Source organism: Heptranchias perlo, chromosome 6 (assembly GCF_035084215.1).
Source record: "Heptranchias perlo isolate sHepPer1 chromosome 6, sHepPer1.hap1, whole genome shotgun sequence".
NCBI classification, from domain to species: Eukaryota; Metazoa; Chordata; class Chondrichthyes; order Hexanchiformes; family Hexanchidae; genus Heptranchias; species Heptranchias perlo.
In genome coordinates, this window is record NC_090330.1 from 74,257,319 (window position 1) to 74,277,864 (window position 20,546).

Sequence of the window (20,546 nt, forward strand, 5' to 3'; positions counted from 1 at the left end):
GATTTCTTAAGGGAAGTTGGTGTCTGACTAACCTGATTGAAATTTTTGAGCAGGTAACAAGGAGGCTCGATGACGGTAATGCTTTTGATGTAGTGTACATGGATTTTAGCAAGACTTTTGACAAGGTCCCACATGGCAGACTGGTCAAAAAAGTAAAAGCCCACGGGATCCAAGGGAAAGTGGCAAGTTGGATCCAAAATTGGCTCAGTGGCAGGAAGCAAAGGGTAATGGTTGACGGGTGTTTTTGCGACTAGAAGGCTGTTTCCAGTGGGGTCCACAAGGCTCGTTACTAGGTCCCTTGCTTTTTGTGGTATATATTAATGATTGGGACTTGAACGTGGGGGGCTTGTTCAAGAAGTTTGCAAATGTTACAAAAATTGGCCATGTGGTTGATAGTGAGGAGGAAAGCTATAGACTGCTGGAAAATATCATTGGACTGGTTAGGTGGGCAGCAAATGGCAAATGGAGTTCAATCCGGAGAAGTGTGAGGTATTGCATTTGGGGAGGGCAAACAAGGCAAGGGACTACATAATAAATGGGAGGATACTGAGAGGTGTAGAGGAACAAAGGGACCTTGGAGTACACGTCCACAGATCCCTGAAGGTAGCAGGACAGGTAGATAAGGTGGTTAAAAAGGCATACTGGATACTTTCCTTTATTAGCGGAGGCATAGAATATAAGAACAAGGAGGTTATGCTGGAACTGTATAAAACATTGATTAGGCCACAGCTTGAGTATTGTGTACGTTTCTGGTCACCACATTACAAGAAAGATGTGATTGCACAAGAGAGGGTATGGAGGAGATTTATGAGTATGTTGCCAGGTCTGGAGAATTTTAGCTATGAGAAAAGATTGAATAAGCTGGGGTTGTTTTCTTTGGAACAAATGAGGCTGAGAGGAGATTTAATTGAGGTATATACAATTATGACAGGACAGATAGACTGGATAGGGAGGACTTATTAAACTTAAATAAGGGCAATTACAAAGGAATGAGGGCAGAATTGGCTAAAGTGAACTGGGTAAACAGATTAGATGGTATGAGGGTGGATAAGCAGTGGCAAACATTTAAAAAGATATTTTATGACTTGCAACAAAAATATATCCCTGTGAGGAGGAAAGACTCCAAAGAAAGCGTGAACCAATTATGGCTAACTAAGGAAGTCAAGGATGGTATCAGGTTAAAAGAAAAAGCGTACAACATGGCAAAGATTACTGGTAAGCCCGAAGATTGGGAAAACTTAAAAAAACAGCAATGGATGACTAAAAGAATAACAAAGAGGGAGAAAATAGATTATGAGAGTAAACCAGCAAGAAATATAAAAACTGACAGTAAAAGCACCTACAAGTATATAAAAAGGAAGAGGGTAGCTAAAGTAAACATTGGTCCATTAGAGGATGAGGCTGGGGAAATAATAATGGAAAACAAGGAAATGGCGGAGGAATTGAACAGATATTTTGTATCTGTCTTCACAGTAGAAGGCACTAATAACATACCAATAATATAGGAAATCAAGGGGCAAAAGGAAGGGAGGAACTAAAAACAATCACTATCACTAGAGAAAAAGTACTAGGTAAACTAATGGGTCTAAAGGCTGACAAGTCCCCTGGACCTGATGGCTTGCATCCAAGGGTCTTAAAGGAAGTGGCTACAGAGATAGTGGATGCATTGGTTGTAATCTTCCAGAATTCACTAGATTATGGAAAGGTCCCAGCGGATTGGAAAACCACAAACGTAACAACCCTAATCAAGAAGGGAGTGAGACAGAAAGCAGGTAACTATAATCCAGTTAGCTTAACATCTGTCATTGGGAAAATGCTAGAATCCATTATTAAGGAAGTAGTAGCAGGACATTTGGAGACTCATGATGCAATCAAGCAGAATCAACATGGTTTTATGAAGGGAAAATCGTGTCTGACAAATTTATTAAAGTTCTTTGAGGAAGTAATGGGCAGGGTGGTTAAAGGGGAACCAATGGATGCAGTATATTCGGATTTCCAAAAGGCATTCAGTAAGGTGCCACATAAAAGGTTACTGCACAAGACAAGATCTCATGGTGTTGGGGGTAATATACTAGCATGGATAGAGGATTGGCTAACAAACAGAAAACAAAGAGTCGGGATAAAAGGGTCATTTTCAAAATGGCAATCTGTAACTAGTGGAGTGCCGCAGGGATCAGTGCTGGGGCCTCAACTATTTACAATATATATCAATGACTTGGATGAATGAACAGAGTGTATTGTGGCCAAATTTGCTGATGATACAAAGATAGTTGGAAAAGCAAGTAGCGAGTAGGACACAAAGTGTCTACAAGGGATAGTGACAGGTTAAGCGAATGGGCAAAAATTTGGCAGATGGAATATAATGTGGGAAAATGTGAAGTCATCCACTTTGGGAGGAAAAATAAAAAAGCAAAATATTATTTGAATGGAGAAATGCTACAAAATGCTGTGGTACAGAGGGATCTGGGCGTCCTCATACATGAAACGCAAAAAGTCAACATACAGGTGCAGCAGGTAATCCGGAAGGCAAACGGAATATTGGCCTTTATTTCTAGGGGATGGAGTATAAAAGCAGGGAAGTCATGCTACAACTGTACAGAGTGCTGGTGAGACCACACCTGGAGTACTGCGTACAGTTCTGGCATCCTTATTTAAGGAAGGATATACTTGCATTGGAGGCAGTTCAGAGAAGGTTCAATAGGTTGATTCCGGGTATGGAAGGGTTGTCTTATAAGGAAAGATTGAACAGGTTGGGTCTATACTCATTGGAGTTTAGAAGAATGAGAGGAGATCTTATTAAAATATACAAGATTCTGAGGGGACTCGATAGGGTAGATGCTGAAAGGATGTCACACCTCATGGGGGCATCTAAAACTAGGGGACATAGTCTCAGAATAAGGGGTTGCCCGTTTAAGACGGAAGTGAGGAGAAATTTCTTCTCCCAGAGGGTCGTGAATCTTTGGAATTCTTTTCTCCAAAAAGCTGTGGAAGTTGAGTCATTGAATACATTCAAGGCTGAGTTAGACAAATTTTTTATCAGCAAGGAAGTCAAGGGATATGGGGAAAAGGCGGGAAAGTGGAGTTGAGGTAAAAATCGGATCAGCCATGATCTCATTAAATGGCGGAGCAGGCTCGAAGGGCCAAATGGCCTACTCCTGCTCCTATCTCTTATGGTCTTAGCAGAGGGGTTCGTGACCAGGGGGCATAGATTTAAAGTAATTGGTAGAAGGATTCTACCATATACACAATTCTGATCCATATAATCAATGCTCTACTATCTTTATAATTCTGCACCTTATACACAATTCTGTACCGTCTACACAATTCTATTCTGTATGCAAAATTCTGTACCATATACAGAATTCTGCACCATATTCAAAACTCTACTATATACAAGCTTATTATTAGATACAATTCAATCTTTCTTGAGCAATTGATTTTCATCCTATGGAAAATTTGAAAAGAAACAATTTAACATTGGTTGAAATTATATTTGGTATGAAACATAGGAATAGAGTATTACATGTGTATTGTTTCTGCTCATTATATTAAAAAACAAAACAGTTCCACTTTTGGCATCATCAGGCACTCCTAGGTCAGGGATACCACACTCAAATGCAGAGTAAAGATCTCTCTAGCCTGCACCAGCAATGACACTTGATCAACCATCCTTTAGAGAATACCCTTTACCCACCACTGCAACACCTCCATGTCCCAGCTGACTCACTCTTTTGGCCTTTCTGGATGAGGCGAATGACCAAATCCCAATTCATATCATATCCGAGGCAGCTTTGTGCTGTGGACTCAAACTCATTAGAAACTGGGCCAGCATAAGCCAAATTAATTCTAGGACAGCATTGAGAGAGAGGGGCTTTCACCTCAACAATCTGTTGAGTTTGAAGCCAGGTCCCTCGTGATCATAAAGACAGGAGTAGGACATTCAGCCCCTCAAGCCTGTTCCACCATTCAATTAGATTATGCCTGATCTGTGCTTCAACTCCATTTACCCACCTTTGATCCATATCTCTTCATGCTCTTGTCTAATAAAAATCTATTGACCTCACTCTTGAAAATGTCAATTGACCCAGCATCCACTGCCTTCTGAAAGAGAAGATTCCACATTTCCACCACCCTTTGTCCCAACGATGAATGGGCACCATCCTAACCGGTTGCATCACTCTGACCCTGCAGGGTGCATTACGTCTCGCCAGCCTCTCACTAGAAAAGAAAGTTTAAAAATATTAATGGTGTGAAAAGAATTGAGCCCTCACTGTGTCATAGCTTAGGTGGGAAGTGCATGGGGTTTTGATTGTGTTTTTAATTCTGTTTAACTGTCTCCACTATGTAATGATTAGAACTGAGCTGGTAAAAATAAGTTGTTTTCCAGTGGCTGGTATTCTGCAAGTGTCACCTGACGACCTCAGTTCAGCCTTAACGTCTGACATTCAGTATTTTAAAGGTATGTTTCATATTGTGCAGGAACTTTGTTTCATTACATTTTGTGAACTTCAAAAAATATCATTAAAATAGTCTAACCTATTTTTGTTTCTTGTTTCTTCCCACTCCAGGGGATATGATTTTGAGGAGACACACAGTGGATGTGGCAAATTTTTACCGTGACCTTCTGGCAAAGTCACTTTATAGCCGTCTTTTTAGCTTCTTGGTGAACAGTATTAATTACTACCTCCAGAGTCAGGATGACAGGGAAGGGTAAGTGCTGCTGCTTCTGTGTCACATTTCTATTTGAATCTGTCCCTCAGTTATTTGAACCCAAAATCATCAGTCCATTTTTTTCCCTTTTAATTAACAAATTTTTGGTAACACCAACAGATCTCTTATGGCTTCATTTATAGTGAGTTGGAGATTATGCTGTTGCAAGCCCATCTCCTTATCTCTCACACGCAACTAGATATAGGACTCAGCTGGGTGTGATTAAAATACTAACTTTTATTCAGCCATGGAGGTGGTTTCATCGAGGCTAGTCCATCATTGCCAGTACAATATTAAATTGGCAAAAAGTTACATATCTATAACAAAAAAAATCGACATATATCTTTTTAAAAATTATTTGTGGACAGAACTGACAAGGCCACAATTTTTGCTCATCCCTAGTTGCTCTGAGAAGGTGGTGGGGGCTACTACAGTCAGCATTTTATAGTGAACCACATATTGTGGGACTGAAGTTATGTGTAGCCCAGAGCAGGTAGGGTAGCAGATCTTCTTCCCTGAAAAACATTAGTGAACCAATATGGGTTTTTATGACAACCCAACAGCATTCACAGTCATTTTTTGGTGCTAGCTACAAAGTATTAGATTTATTTAAATCAGTTTTACAACTTGCTATCATGGGTTTTGAACTTCTGTTGTTAGTCTAATGCTGTAACTGCTCGACTACCATACCCTATTCTATCTGCTTTGTACTTTGTAAACTAAATCACACCCCAAATTAGATCAAAGCTCCCTATTTTTCTAATCACAGATTTAACCATTAATATTTTGCCTTACAATTCTTTTTATGTTTCCTTCATGGTTAGAGATATAAAATACAAATTGTTGAGTAAAAATAAAATAAATTATAATTATTTTTTTTAAATCCTTACCTACAATAACAATGGGCAGGTTGTTGCATTTTTTTAGTGTGCATGTTTTTATAGTCAGGACAAAGAAATATAAAATTGAAGAAAAGATTAAACTTGTTGCTTTTTTTTCTGTGCCAAATATGTTTAGCATAGTATGTAATGTTATTAAAACTTATTAGTTCCTCTGTGATTGTTTTTATAGCACTGTTCCTTGATTTTGATTTGCTATTTTATGAATATAAAATTTGAGCCAATCAGGTGATAATATGATGCAAAACTTGCATATCTATAGGTGTGTCACCTGAAGTGAGACAGACAAAATGTAAGCTGGAGACATTTTTTGACAAAGTGCCACAATAACTATGAGAAAATGAATATTGTGTTATTTTTGAGAAACTTCTCACTCAAGTTTTGTATAAACAGAAACATTATTTATCATTATACAAATGAATGATGAAGTGATGATGAAATTCAGATGATTACGGTACAATATGATGGTGTAGACTATTACTGACACCTTAGCCATAGGTGAACTATTCAGAGATAAACTGTGAGTTATTAAAAATATTTGGGAGTAACAAAGCCTTCTAGTTTTGCTGTTCTCAACCTATTGACTAAAGCTTAAACTATCAAGTTGATATTAACCGCACCATGATGGGCAGGAGAGGATTAATTTGCCACGTACGCGCCCATTGCCATTTTTACGGCGATGAGAGTTGCAGTGTAGTTGGAAGCCTGATTTATATTTAACAGTTGCCGGCTGGGTTTCCCAGGGCGTGGGAAACCCAGCAGCGAAATGGGGACGGAAGCAGCCAGCTTCACCAGGTAAGTGCTTTTTAGAGCACTCCTTGTGGGCTAGGAGGAGCTACCCCAGCCCCTCAAGCAAATCTTCTACTGATCGCAGCCTCCCCTCACTGCCGTGATGGGTGAGCCCCCCTTTCCAACTATCGAACTCCAGCCTGCCCCGCAATCTGCCCACTCTAAGCCTCGATCTCCGGCCCTCGATCTCGCCCTTCCGATTGCTGGAATCTCCCCCATCCCCCCCACCCCCCCAACCCTCGATCTCCAGCCCCCGATCTTGCCCTCCCAATTGCCGGGCTTACTCACTCCCCCACCAACCCCTGATCCCGACCCCTGTTCTCGCCCTCCCTCCTTCCCAATTGCCAGGCTCTCACCACCTCCCACGCCCCCACCGCCACCACCAAGCCCCGATCCTGGCCTCCTGCCGACAGCCGGCCAACTTGTCAACCTGGCCAGCTGTCGGGTGGGAAACAGAATTAAAAATGATAATAAGGTCCTGCTGTTAAATTCGCCAAGACCTCCGCGTCCCCAGGATTTCCTGGTCCCCCCCCTCCCCGCTACCGTGCTCCCCCGCTCACTCCCCACCTCCCCTTAAATATCGGGGCCTTTTTTCCCAAGCAGCAGGCCAGACAATGAAAATAGAGAAGCATTAATCTTCTTAATTAGCTGTTCACTGTAATTAGGAGGCAATTAAGCATCCAAAACAGAACTGGGTAAGCAAAACCAGATTTTTTTTCTCAGCGGTTTTTAAAATTATGAAGTATTTTGATGGAATGAAGAGGAAAAGATTTATTTTTTTTGGTTGGGGAGTTAGTGACATGTAGTCATCAATTTAAAATTGTCACTGAAAGAATGAGGAGAGAGATTAGGAGAAATTTCTTCAACACATAGAGTTATTGGAACATGCCACAGGGAGTGGTTCAGGCAAGGACCATTTTAAAGGGAAAGTGGATAAATATTTGAAGGAGAGGAAGATATAGGGATTTGGAGAGAAAGCAGAGCAGTGGGATTAAATTTTGGTTTGTTCTAATCAAGAGCCAGCACAGACAAATGGGTCGAATGGCCTCCTTCTTTGCTGTAAACATCTATGGTTCTAAGTAACAAAATTACTTGGTCAGATTGTAAAATCTACCCTTTTGGAACTGAACAAGCTTATGACTGTTGAGTCCTTAGGGAAAACTGCAACTATGTTCCAACACAGCTGGTCAAATGAGGTTGGGTTGCTTCTGCTTATGGATGGTCACATTAGAAGGAAGTTGCTTAATCCAGTAGTTGGTAATTAGATTGGAGGTCTGCTGGTTCTAAGGAAAAATTGACTTAGAAAGTTTCTCATTCTTTCAGAGCAGCAATTTAAGGTGCAGCCCCCACAGCAGGCCCAATCTCAGTAGCAGCCCCTAAATTAAAATGGTGCAGCAGTGCTGCACAGTAGGTCTAAGGTCAAACTGGCCAAAGCTAAAGGAGGAAGCCAGCTCTCGATCCCGGTGTCAACCTCTCTTGGCAAGGGCACCAATTTTTGTATCTGCCAGTGGGCTGAGTAAATTAACCTGCCCAAAAGTCCCAACGAAGCAAATTTTCACTCACTGTCCGATACAAACCTTCTCTGGCCATCGGAGGAGGTACAGTGGCCAGAAACAAAATTGACACCTGTGAATCATAAACAGCTGCGTGTGCCAATGTGTTGTGTATGCATGGTTGTTTTATAATCGGTCTAGTGCTGTGGGATGTGTCTCCCAATATGAATGGGTAGTTTCACAATCACAGGGAGCCTCAAGCAAAACTATTCTTCAAGTGGCTCGGCAACATAATTGGGCCTTTAGACTTCACTTGAGCACTAGATATTTCTCATGCTGCTGCCAAATTAGAGATAGGATAAACAGTTGAAATACAAGTGTGTCTTCCTTGAAGGCTAATTTTAATTGAGCAACACCTTAGACTCAAAGACTGTTAGAGCTCTTTGACGACAACTTAGAGGCTCTACATGATATTTGTAAGCACCCACAGTCTTTTCAAAATGACATTCTTGCCTGATGAATTTGGCTGATTCAAAACTAATGAAAAATGTGATGTGCTAATGATCAGAACTGGCACTACAGCTTAATAAAAGTTGAGAGAGAAATGCAAAAATTGCATTGTCAGCATTTCCTCTCATAGGAAATAGTAATAGGACATAAGACTCTCTGGTAGTAATATGGGTGAAATCCCATTGCGTGATATTAGCACATTAATGTGTGGATGTGTTCGATTGACACTCTTCAGTCAGCTATTTTCAGAAAAGTTTAATGGAAGTCAACTTACTGTTAGATGCCTCTGACATCCCATGGAAACTCTTAGGATTTGCTTTTAAAGTTCCTCAATTGCAGTATTTTGTGGTTGAAGTGGTACGAGGTGAAAGAGGGAATGCCAGGGAGACCAATTGGCACCAGTCATAAAGATACCAACTATATATGCAGGCCAAGGCATACTTACCTGGCACTGAGCAAGTGCAACATACTCTGCAGGCTATGAGTAAGCACAGAGGGAATTTCAGAGCTGTGCCACCTACTGCAAGGACATTTACAGCCAATCCGCGAAAAGAGGAATGCAATAACTGTGGCAGTCAAGATCACCACTGCCCTCAACTTTTCTACCGTTCGCTCCTTCCAGTCCAGCATTGCAACCATCTGCTGTATCAATCAATGTATTGCCTAAATATGTATCAAACAGGTGACTGATTATTTTCCAGCTTGGCCAGCACTTTGAACTCCTTTCCCATTGATTAGAAACAGCAGCAAGACACAAGAGTCCATTTCACCCGCACTGCTGCCAGAACAGAAGTTTATTGATAGAATCCATGTCGCCAGTCAGGCATCAAAGTCCTGCTCCCTCTCAGCACCTACTACTTGCTCCTCCTCACCAGTGCTATCTCATCAAGCTCACTAATTGCATCTTCTGGGGTGTGTACAGCTGTGCCGGTGCTTGAAAATATTGGTGAGAGGGCTGCAAGGTGCTGTGATGCGTTGTTGTATTTTTTCTGGTACTAAAAGTGCTGGCAACTTGTTCCTCTGGGCTTGTTCCTCCTACAAAAACAGAAAAGGAACAATTGTTAGAGTGTTGGCTCCAGGACATACGTCCAAACGGAGCTTGTAATGCAGGACACTGTAGTAGATGGTTTTATGATTGTGTGTGTGTGTGTCAGTAACTGAGAACGTAAACAAGGCTTCAAAAAAAGCATGATGGTACAGGCCATGGACCTGGGTGGGAGGGCTCCTTGTATTATGAACCATGTTGTCTTGCAAATAGAGAAGTACTCTTGAGATGTTGTAAGTCTGAGGATCACCTGGAGGGACAGCCATGTTCCCAACTTACAGCCTACCAATGTGTCAATAATTGACCATGCAACTAGATTATGACATGATGATTTGCTGTGTGAAGCCATTTTGGCATGTCAGTGTGCCAAGTGTTTCAGTTGTAAGTTGCAGCTACGGTGTGTGTCCAACGGTGTGTGACCGCATGCAACATCAGTAACTAAAGAACTATAGGGTTGTCTGAGGACTTTGCATGGTCCAGCAGTAAATGTATAGCAGGTTGACAGGCAACACTTTGTGGCATGCATACAGGGGCCATCTACCTGGTATATGGCAGTGTTGTGTAGCCAAACTTTGTTAGCTTTTTTAAGGTCTACCATCATCTTCCGCCTCCATTCCCTAGTCATGTTGATATTAGGCACAGCATTGACCCTGGCTGTCACTCCTGCCAGGTTTGCTAAACCATTGTTTTCTGGGGAGGGTATCATGTAGTCCCGAACAGGGCAACTGTGCAAATATCTACCCTATGCAGCAGCACCCCCACTTCACCATGCATCAAATAGGGGTTTTAGGTCCTCTGTTGCCCTACCACTTACCCAGAGACACCTTTCCTGTCTCCACATTTGTTTTATCATCGATTGTTTTTTCAACCAGAGGCTTTAAGTGCTGTATACTTTATTTTTAGCCACCATTGCCTTTTGCCAGTCTGAAGCTATTTTTCGCTGTCCATGCTGCCATTTACCTTTAAGTCACCTCATCCCTTTTAAATGACTGTTGCAACCCTTTAAAAGTTGCCGCAGCACTGATAATCCCTTCCCCCACCTCTGTTATGTAAGTTCCCATCTATAAACTCAACTAATGCTGGGAGCTCGCTCTGCAGAGTGATGGCCTCAACATAACAATGCGACATGCCTAAATTGAGCAGCACAAATCACACCATTCATATGAATTCTGTCCCTCATTAATACCCAACTCACCCCATCCCAACCAAATATCTATTTGACTACTTTTGAGTTCTGATTAGTTTTAATGACCTGCACTAAAATCACAATAATCAGGAAGAACCTGAGCTGAACTCTGAATTGACAATGTGTCATCCTGGATAGTACTGATGGACCAATCGTTACATCTATCATAGCCCAAGGGCCATTAATCTTTAACATCTGTATAAATTGGCAGGGATATAATCACTTTTGGATCAATCTATCCTCAATCATAAACTGTTTCCACTTGTGGGTGAGTTCAGTACAAGGGGGTTTAAATGTATCTCTCTCTATCTCTCTCTCGCTCTCGCTCTATCTCGATCTCTGTATCTCTATCTCTATCTCTCTATCTGTCTCTATGTCCAGATAGTTTCCATGTAGTTTTAACACTTGTTCTTATTTTGAGAGGAGTTAGGGATAACTTCATATTTTTTGAGAGAAGAGGCTAAATTAATAACTTGTGACAATATTTCCAATATTTTTGGACCTACTCTATGAAGAAAAAGAGTCAGAAAAAAGGTTCAGTACTTCCAGGGGTCCTGTAAAATAATGGCTGGTCTGGATGCGTGCAGTGTTGAGTTAAGGATTGTCCAGCCAACATTCACAGACAACATGGGGCACACTGCAACTCTGCAAATGATGTGATTGTCCATTACTTAATATGACCCGTGCAGATCATCAAAGCTCATCCAGATTCAAAAGCAATCACATAAATACTCAAATCCCACATTTTTATTAGTTTATTTGTATAATTATTTTCTTTTTCCATTGAGTAACTTATAGTAAATCTCTATGCAGTTGAATTAGTTGTAGAAAATACACTTCATGTTAACAGATCAGTTGAAAAAGTAGAAACCTTTCAGAACAGGTGAAGTTCTTTAGGCCCACTGAGCAATTAACTCCACCGACCCACCTTCTCATGCCTCTATTTCTTGCATGACTTACTCCCCTGATCTCATCTCACTACCACTTCTTAAAATTAACCTCTACTGATACTCTGTCTCTTTCTCCTCCATCATTTCCCTAAAAGACTTTTCTTGCATAGCTCAAGGGGAGTCTGGAACACGGGTGTGAATTTTAATGTGGTCTCATTCCAAACTGGGGAGTGGAGCATTGTGGGAGCTTGTGGAATGAAGCACGACTATGGGGGTGGAGGAGGGGTGGTGAGGGTGAAGGGCAATGCATAATGGAGAGGTAGGAAACAGAGGACAGTGTGGCCAGGGACCAAAATACAGCAGTGTGGGCAGTAGATGAGGAATTTTAAAATGAAAACCGCTGGACTTCAAGAGTAGTTAGGACATGTTGTGGTTTTCCTTCAAGTAACTTAACTTTAAAGCAAACTCAAATACCCACAAGAGTAAAAAAAAATTGTTTATTTAGCACAAAAACTACAATTTATTTTACTGGCTAAACCAGAGCCATGGTACAAGGGATAGATAAACCTGTTTAAACACTTGAGTTGTAGCAAGTTGACAACAGCTGTTCAAAGAGAAGCTTTTTTCTTCTTCGGTTGTATCCAATCAGAAAGCTCTATCTGGAAGAAAAATGTCCACTGTCCAATCAAACAATTGTGATATGTGTTTATAGCGCAGAATTTGATGTTGCATTACTATTGATAGCAAGACTGACTGTTTACAAAATCAGTCACAACATCCTGTTTGTAAACCTCACGCCCCAATTCAGCACAAGATGGCAGCCTGGAAGTTCTATTCTGGAAGTTGGAATCTATCAGAATAAGAGTGCTGCATTCTGGAAATTGCAGTGCCAAAATTGATAGGCACAGAGAGATGCTGTTACATTCTGGGAGATACCTGTCAAAGTGATACAGATGCATTTTAGGAGTTGTAGACTGTGTAAGATAAAAGATCACTTCCATCTGTTTCTTATCATCAGTTCAACCCGTAGGGTCTACCAATTATGGAGAGAGAAATAAACACAAGTTACTTGGTCAATTCAAGATTAACTTCGTTGAAAGAAAGACAGTAATACAACTTTAACTTGGAGAGTGGCACTTAAGACCTTGGGTTGATCAGATCTTCATTTCTGGAAGCTGGTCTGACGTGTCATCTTCCGTTCCTTCTTTGCCAGTGTTTCCAAGACATTCCATGACATCTGCTCTTCTTCAGAATGCCCTGATTCTAGGTGCACACCTTAACTTAGGTTCATGCCTTCTTTATACCTCATCTTTGCTTTCATGTCGACATCAAATAAGCTCCAATTAAGAAAGGGATAGATTAAAGTCTCCTGTAATCATTGTTTTGTCCAATCTATTTGAGTGGTGTCGATTTAAAGTCATGACTTCCCCACAGCCATGGGTTGGTTTAAACAGTTCCTTCTGATAATCATCTGGGCCATTGTTGCTGTAGGTGGCTTCAACACCTATTTGCTTTGAAATCTCAGTTCTCTGGTGTTACTGATTTTGCTTTGAAGTCTCAGCATTTTCTCGTGAAATTGTGACAAAAGATTTTTGCATATAGCAGTCAAGTCCATCATGCTCTCTGATTTTACTGAAGGACCAAAATCCCTTTTATATCTGGTTGAGCTTCTGTATCAGAAGGGAAAATGACGCAAGCTTCCAGAACAAGCAAACCAAGCCCAGTCGACCCTGCAAAGTCCTCCTCACTAACATCTGGGGACTTGTGCCAAAATTGAGAGAGCTGTCCCACAGACTAGTCAAGCAACAGCCTGATATAGCCATACTCACAGAATCATAACTTTCAGCCAATGTCCCAGAATCTTCCATCACCATCCCTGGGTATTTCCTGTCCCACTGGCAGGACAGACCCACCAGAGGTGGCAGTACAGTGATGTACAGTCAGGAGGGAGTGACCCTGGGAGTCTTCAACATTGACTCCGGACCCCATGAAATCTCATGGCATCAGGTCAAACTTGGGCAAGGAAACCTCCTGCCGATTACCATCTACTGCCCTCCCTCAGCTGATGAATCATGTTGATAACCACTTGGAGGAAGCACTGAGGGTAGCAAGGGCACAGAATGTACTCTGGGTGGGGGACTTCAATGTCCATCACCAAGAGTGGCTCGGTAGCACCGCTACTGACCGAGTTGGCCGAGTCCTGAAGGATATAGATGCCAGACTGGGCCTGTGGTGGTGAGCGAACCAACACAAGGGAAAAACCTACTTGACCTCGTCCTCACCAATCTTCCTGTCGCAGATGCATTTGTCCATGACAGTATTGGTAGGAGTGACCACTGCACAGTCCCAGTGGAGACGAAGTCCCGTCTTCAAACTGAGGACATCCAATGTGTTGCATGGCACTATCACCGTGCTAAATGAATAGATTCAGAACATATCTAGCAGCTCAAAACTGGGCATCCATGAGGCACTGTGGGCCATCAGCAGCAGCAGATTTGTATTCCAGCACAATCTGTAACCTCATAGCCCGGCATATTCCTCACTCTACCATTACCAACAAACCAGGGGATCAACACTGGTTCAATGAGGAGTGTAGAAGAGCATGCCAGGAGCAGCACCAGGCGTACCTAAAAATGAGGTGCCAACCTGGTGAAGCTACAGCACAGGACTACATGCATGCTAAACAGTGGAAGCAACATGCTATAGACAGAGCTAAGCCATTCCACAACCAACGGATCAGATCAAAGATCTGCAGTCCTGCCACATCCAGTCGTGAATGGTGGTGGACAATTAAACAACTAACGGGAGGAAGAGGCTCGCTAAACATCCCCAACCGCAATGATGGCGGAGTCCAGCACGTGAATGCAAAAGATAAGGCTGAAGCAGTTTGCAACCATCTTCAGCCAGAAGTGCCGAGTGGATGATCCATCTCGGCCTCCTCCCGATATCCGCACCATCACAGAAGCCAGTCTTTAGCCAATTTGATTCACTCCATGTGATATCAAGAAATGGCTGAGTGCACTGGATACAGCAAAGGCTATGAGCCCCGACAACATCCCAGCTGTAGTGCTGAAGAACTGTGCTCCAGAACTAGCTGCGCCTCGAGCCAAACTGTTCCAGTACAGCTACAACACTGGCATCTACCCAACAATGTGGAAAATTGCCCAGGTATGTCCTGACAACAAAAAGCAGGACAAATCCAATCCGGCCAATTACCGCCCCATCAGTCTACTCTCAATCATCAGCAAAGTGATGGAAGGTGTCGTCGACAGTGCTATCAAGCAGCACTTACTCACTAATAACCTGCTCACCGATGCTCAGTTTGGGTTCCGCCAGGACCACTCTGCTCCAGACCTCATTACAGCCTTGGTCCAAACATGGACAAAAGAGCTGAATTCCAGAGCTGAGTTGAGAGTAACTGTCCTTGACATCAAGGCAGCATTCGATTAAATGTGGCACCAAGGAGCCCTTGTAAAATTGAAGTCAATGGGAATCAGGGGAAAAACTCTCCAGTGGTTGGAGTCATACCTAGCACAAAGGAAGATGGTACTGGTTGTTGGAGGCCAATCATCTCAGCCCCAGGACATTGCTGCAGGAGTTCCTCAGGGCAATGTCCTAGGCCCAACCATCTTCAGCTGCTTCATCAATGACCTTCCCTCCATCATAAGGTCAGAAATGGGGATGTTCGCTGATGATTGCTCAGTGTTCAGTACCATTCGCAACCCCTCAGATAATGAAGCAGTCCGTGCCCGCATGCAGCAAGACCTGCACAACATCCAGGCAAGTAATATTCGCGCCAGAAAAGTGCCAGGCAATGACCATCTCCAACAAGAGAGAGTCTAACCACATCCCCTTGACATTCAATGGCATTACCATCACCGAATCCCCCACCATCAACATCCTGGGGGTCACCATTGACCAGAAACTTAACTGGACCAGCCACATAAATACTGTGGCTACAAGAGCAGGTCAGAGGCTGGGTATTCTGCGGCGAGTGACTCACCTCCTGACTCCCCAAAGCCTTTCCACCATCTACAAGGCACAAGTCAGGAGTGTGATGGAATACTCTTCACTTGCCTGGATGAGTGCAGCTCCAACAACACTCAAGAAGCTCGACACCATCCAGGACAAAGCAGCCCGCTTGATTGGCACCCCATCCACCACCCTAAACCTTCACCCCCTCCACCACCGGCGCACAGTCGCTGCAGTGTGTACCATCCACAGGATGCACTGCAGCAACTCGCCAAGGCTTCTTCGACAGCACCTCCCAAACCCGCGACCTCTACCACCTAGAAGGACAAGGGCAGCAGGCACTTGGGAACAACACCACCTGCACGTTCCCCTCCAAGTCACACACCATCCCGACTTGGAAATATATCGCCGTTCCTTCATCGTCGCTGGGTCAAAATCCTGGAATTCCCTACCTAACAGCACCATGGGAGAACCTTCACCACATGGACTGCAGCGGTTCAAGAAGGCGGCTCATCACCACCTTCTCAATGGCAATTAGGGATGGGCAATAAATGCTGGCCTTGGCAGCGATGCCCACATCCCATGAATGATTTTTTAAAAAAGCAGAAATCAAGCCCTCAAGAGAGGGGCAGACCTGTGGAAGGAAATTTTACTGCAGAGATTTCAAACAAAGCAAAGATGGGCCAGAAAATCTACAGGCCTTCCATCGCACTCCTGCCCTAAGAATCGCCCATGAATTATGCTGCTACTCAGATATGACCCGAGCTGAGAGTATCTACGTGATTTAGTTTGTGGCGAGCCCTTTGTCTGCCCCAAACATGATCCCCTGCGTTAGGAGAGATGGGGTTGGAGGGAGGGAGTTCCGAAGCTGGGAGTTTCCTCTGTCCCTGTTTGTGAAACACCAGGCGACCGTTACAGCAGGAGAAACTAATTGTACCGACCTCCTGGCCAGTAAACGTGGAGCCTGCCTATGGGCCCTGGCTTGGAATCTTCCAAATATTTTCCTGAATGACCTGATTTTTTTCGGTCCTTTACAAATGGGACCACAAACTCTCATCTTCTATATCTGCGGCACTAGCAACCTCCACAGTGCCTTTGCAGAGCCACTTTTCTCCTGTCCCTCCACAAGGGCGGATACCCAAGATGTCCCCAAACTTTGGGGACCAACATTCTGCACCCCAAGGATGCAGCACTACCAAGAAAACAGATTAACTGGGCATTCATCTCTTTTGCTATTTGTGGGATCTTCCAGAAAAATGGGAAAGTCTGGCGAAGTAGCGATTCCTAGCGAGGACATCCATGCACTTATGCTGGGATCAGATATTTGTGCCCTGTAACTAATTATTTTATTGTGAATTATTAATACTCTACGATAGAAATCTTATTTCTAGCACTGTATTCTTAGGTTACTGACAAACTAAAATGATGAAGGAAAGCAATATTTTAAAGGATTTTTTTGGTTGGCTTTGCCCTATTTTCTAGTTGTTTATTGGTAGCTGCTTGCTGGTTCCTCATTGGCATCTTTCCAACCTGCTTAGTCAAATTTGAGATAATCACATCACTCAGTTATCAGTGATTTTTTTATATATGATACTTGAGCCATTCAGGTTTGAACTATGACTCTTTGCAAGTATGACATAAACTTTCTGCACCCTGAAGATGCTAGCTAGATGCAAGACTTTTAACTATGTAGATATTTACCTGGTGAATCTTCTCATTGTTTTGCCTAGAAAGGAAAAGGTGAGAGGTGGCCTAATAGAGGACTTAAATTATGAAGGAGTTTGATAGGGTAGATGTAGAGAAGATGTTTGCACTTGTGGGGGAGTCCAAAACTAGAGGCCATAAATATAAGATATTCACCAATAAATCCATTAAAGAATTCAGCAGAAACTTCTTTACACAGAGTGGTTAGAATGTGGAACTTGCTACCACATGGAGTAGTTGAGGTGAATAGCATAGATGCCTTTAAGGGTAATCTCGATAAATATATGAGAGAAAATGGAATAGAAGGATATGCAGACACGGTTAGATGAAATAGGATGGGAGGAGGCTTGTGTTGAGCATAAACACTGGCATAGACTAATTGGGCTGAATGGCCTATTTCAGTACTGTAAATTCTGTGTAATTCTGTGTAAAAGTAGTTAGGGTAGAAATTGGACCGCGTTTATGGACGCAACGAGGGCCAACTTTGGGGACCAACATTCTGCACCCCAAGGATGCCTGAAGGATAACCAGCACTACCAAGAAAACAGATTAACTGGGCATTCATCTCTTTTGCTATTTGTGGGATCTTGCTCTGCACAAATTGACACTGTGTTTGCCTACATAACAACAGTGACTGTACTTCAAAAGTAATTCACTGGTTGTGAAGCATATTGGAATATCCTGAGAACAAGACAAGGCAGTATATAAATGCAAGATCTTTCTTTCGATAACTTTATAGAACATGACTACAGGGATCAACTACTGTAGTGAGAATTTTAAGAAAGAACTTGCATTGAAATTGTGCCTTTCATGACCTCAGGATGCTTCGCTGCCAATTAAGTATTTTTGAACTGCAGTTACTGTTGTAATATAGGCACAGTTCTAGGGTATTATTTTTTTAAAGTTTTATCAGAATTTTGAAAAATATTCCCCTCTCCTAAAATGGGTGGTCGTTCTCGTGTGTCCTCCTTCAGCCCAGAGGGTGGCTGAAGAGGAAGTGGAGCAGTCCCTCCAATTAGATCTAGGATTCATGATTGGATTCAGGGAGCCAAAGTGGAGGAAATGTTGGTGCAACAATGATGTCATGTCTTAAGTTGTCTTTTAAATGATTTGTAAAAATGATATAGCATTTAATAAATCAACTAATAACACAACATGCATCCTGTACCAAACATATTTATCATATTGGCAAGGTGTTCAATTAAAACATTTGATGATGCCTAATTGCTATGTCATCATTCACTGAACATAGGCTGTAACACTGCACCCTGGTTCCTTTGGCAACGTGACTCATTGCTTATCTTTCATAAGTGGGCCTTCTAAAAATTGCCCAGTCTTCCTGTTTTGATTGGCGTTCTTAAGAACATATGTAAATAAAAAATAGTTGGCTCTCGGTGCTCTGGCCATAGATTGTTGGGCTCTCATTCAAAAGACAGCATTGAAAGCCCAACCTTGTGTCATTTACCCTCAATGGGTATTTAAAATAAAAACAGAAATTCACAGCAGGCCAACCAGCATCTGAAAAGATAGGTTAACATTTGAGATGTAGATCCTTGGTTATGAAGGACCTACCCCATAAAAATGACCTGTCTTTTCACTTTTCAGATGCTGACAGACCTCCAGCATTACTGGTTTCGTTTCAGATTTCCAGCATTTTTCTCTCTCCAGCCCAATGAGTATTTAGCTGGTCCTCAGCCAATTTGCTAGATAAAATATCTCTGGAGCTGCATGGGCTCAATTCTCAGTTTCGACTGCGACACTAACTCTATTTTCCACTCCATTTTTCCAAGGAATATACTAATCGAGGACATAGTTTTGTTAAAAAATATCCCCCAAGGTGGTTTCCTTCAAATTATTGAACAAATACTGAGTGCTAAAGAGTTCTTTGTCACAAATGACACCAGTAACAGTTTAGTAATTTCATGCTCTAAAATATAATTTCTTCCACTTAGAGTAGTTCTTTGCCATGCGCCCCAATGGCTTAGTGAATAAAAGCACTGCCAGGCCATCCAGATCAGAAGTCTTGATTTCTGGTCAGTGCTGAGGTAGCGGGGACCTTTTCACCACCGGATTGGGCAGCTGACCAAAGCGCTCAGCCAGTCGGTTGCCCAAAACTCAAAATCGACCCCATTATCTCTTCACTTGGGTGAGAAAGCTATTTGTTCCAAATGATTCCCCTTCACACACAATTGCAATAGTGGCTCTTTGTTCTAATATACTTCAATTTGGAGGTTATACAATTATGTTAACAGACAAGAGCTGAGAATTACTATACTATTACACATACGGCTAATGAACTTTCATAAACCTACTTTCGTTAAATTACAGGATTCCTGCTGCTGTTGTTATGGGACACCCTTTCTATTTCAGTCAGTTACCTTCATCTGGTTTTATTTTATTTCCCATCATTAGGGAGGGGAAAAATGAGCCAGAGTTCCTGATCACGTATGTGGACATTGGGTATTTGGGCTTGATTGTGATGCCCCCCACAGCTGAGTAGCATACTGACATTCATCGTTGAGACTCAGATATGTATAATAGCTATTTCATTAAGGTACTGAAGGCTGAAAAGTGCCTGTGAAAGCATATCCCAAAAAATAGTCAATGCGGTCAGTAGCAAAAGGAAAAGAGCATTGACAAAGGAAATTTCAGAAAAAAAGTCCTTTACAAAATTTTACTTTGTTCATGTGAAGGGAAGTTTTCTGATGGGAAATCATTTGGCATAAGGTGCTTGCACCAAATTCTTTCCAGCATTACTTTAAGGTAAATGTTAATCTGCCTGCTGTAAAAAATCACGCACAGGATAATTTCCCCAATGATAATTTTCCTACCATCACCAGCACTGGTGATTTGAGCCCCGAAATTGCTGGTTGTGCACTGTTCATGGCTTGTGCCTTGGGCATGGCTCTTACAGAGGCTACAAAATGGTCACAGCAGTATTCAGCCTTTACAAAGCCTGTATGGGGAGATCTGATGAATGAGGCCAGAGGGACAGAGATTACAAAATGGAGTCAAAAAAGTGAGTCTGGGTAAACCGCCCCAACCTCCCCGTTTGATGGCAGAGTGGCCATTCTGTTGGTGAGGTGGGTGTGAAGAGGCTTTCCATTTTTGGCATTTCAGGGCACCCTCTCCAGAGGATGGCAGTCCACTCTACCTGGCAGGAGGTGGCAGCCACACTGAACCTTGTCTACGATAACTGGAAACAGATGGGGGAGAAGGTGGCACATTTTAAGGAAGCTGGCAAGGTGAGAGTCACACAGGCAGATGGTACATGCCCAATTGTGTTAGCTATCAACCTGTTTCATTTTTGCAGCTTGCTGGTGCTAACCCTTTAAACAACTCTCATAC

General features: G+C 42.5%; 1 protein-coding gene across 1 annotated transcript in view; it reads left to right on the top strand.

Annotated features, from left to right (window-relative positions):
• Nucleotides 1-20,546, top strand: part of myo16 (myosin XVI) — a 773,985-nt gene that overhangs the window by 537,468 nt on the left and 215,971 nt on the right. Inside the window, exons 19-20 of the mRNA XM_067986709.1 lie at nucleotides 4,388-4,459; nucleotides 4,569-4,710. Of these exons, the coding sequence (XP_067842810.1) occupies nucleotides 4,388-4,459; nucleotides 4,569-4,710 (214 nt within the window). The remainder of the gene's footprint in view (nucleotides 1-4,387; nucleotides 4,460-4,568; nucleotides 4,711-20,546) is intronic.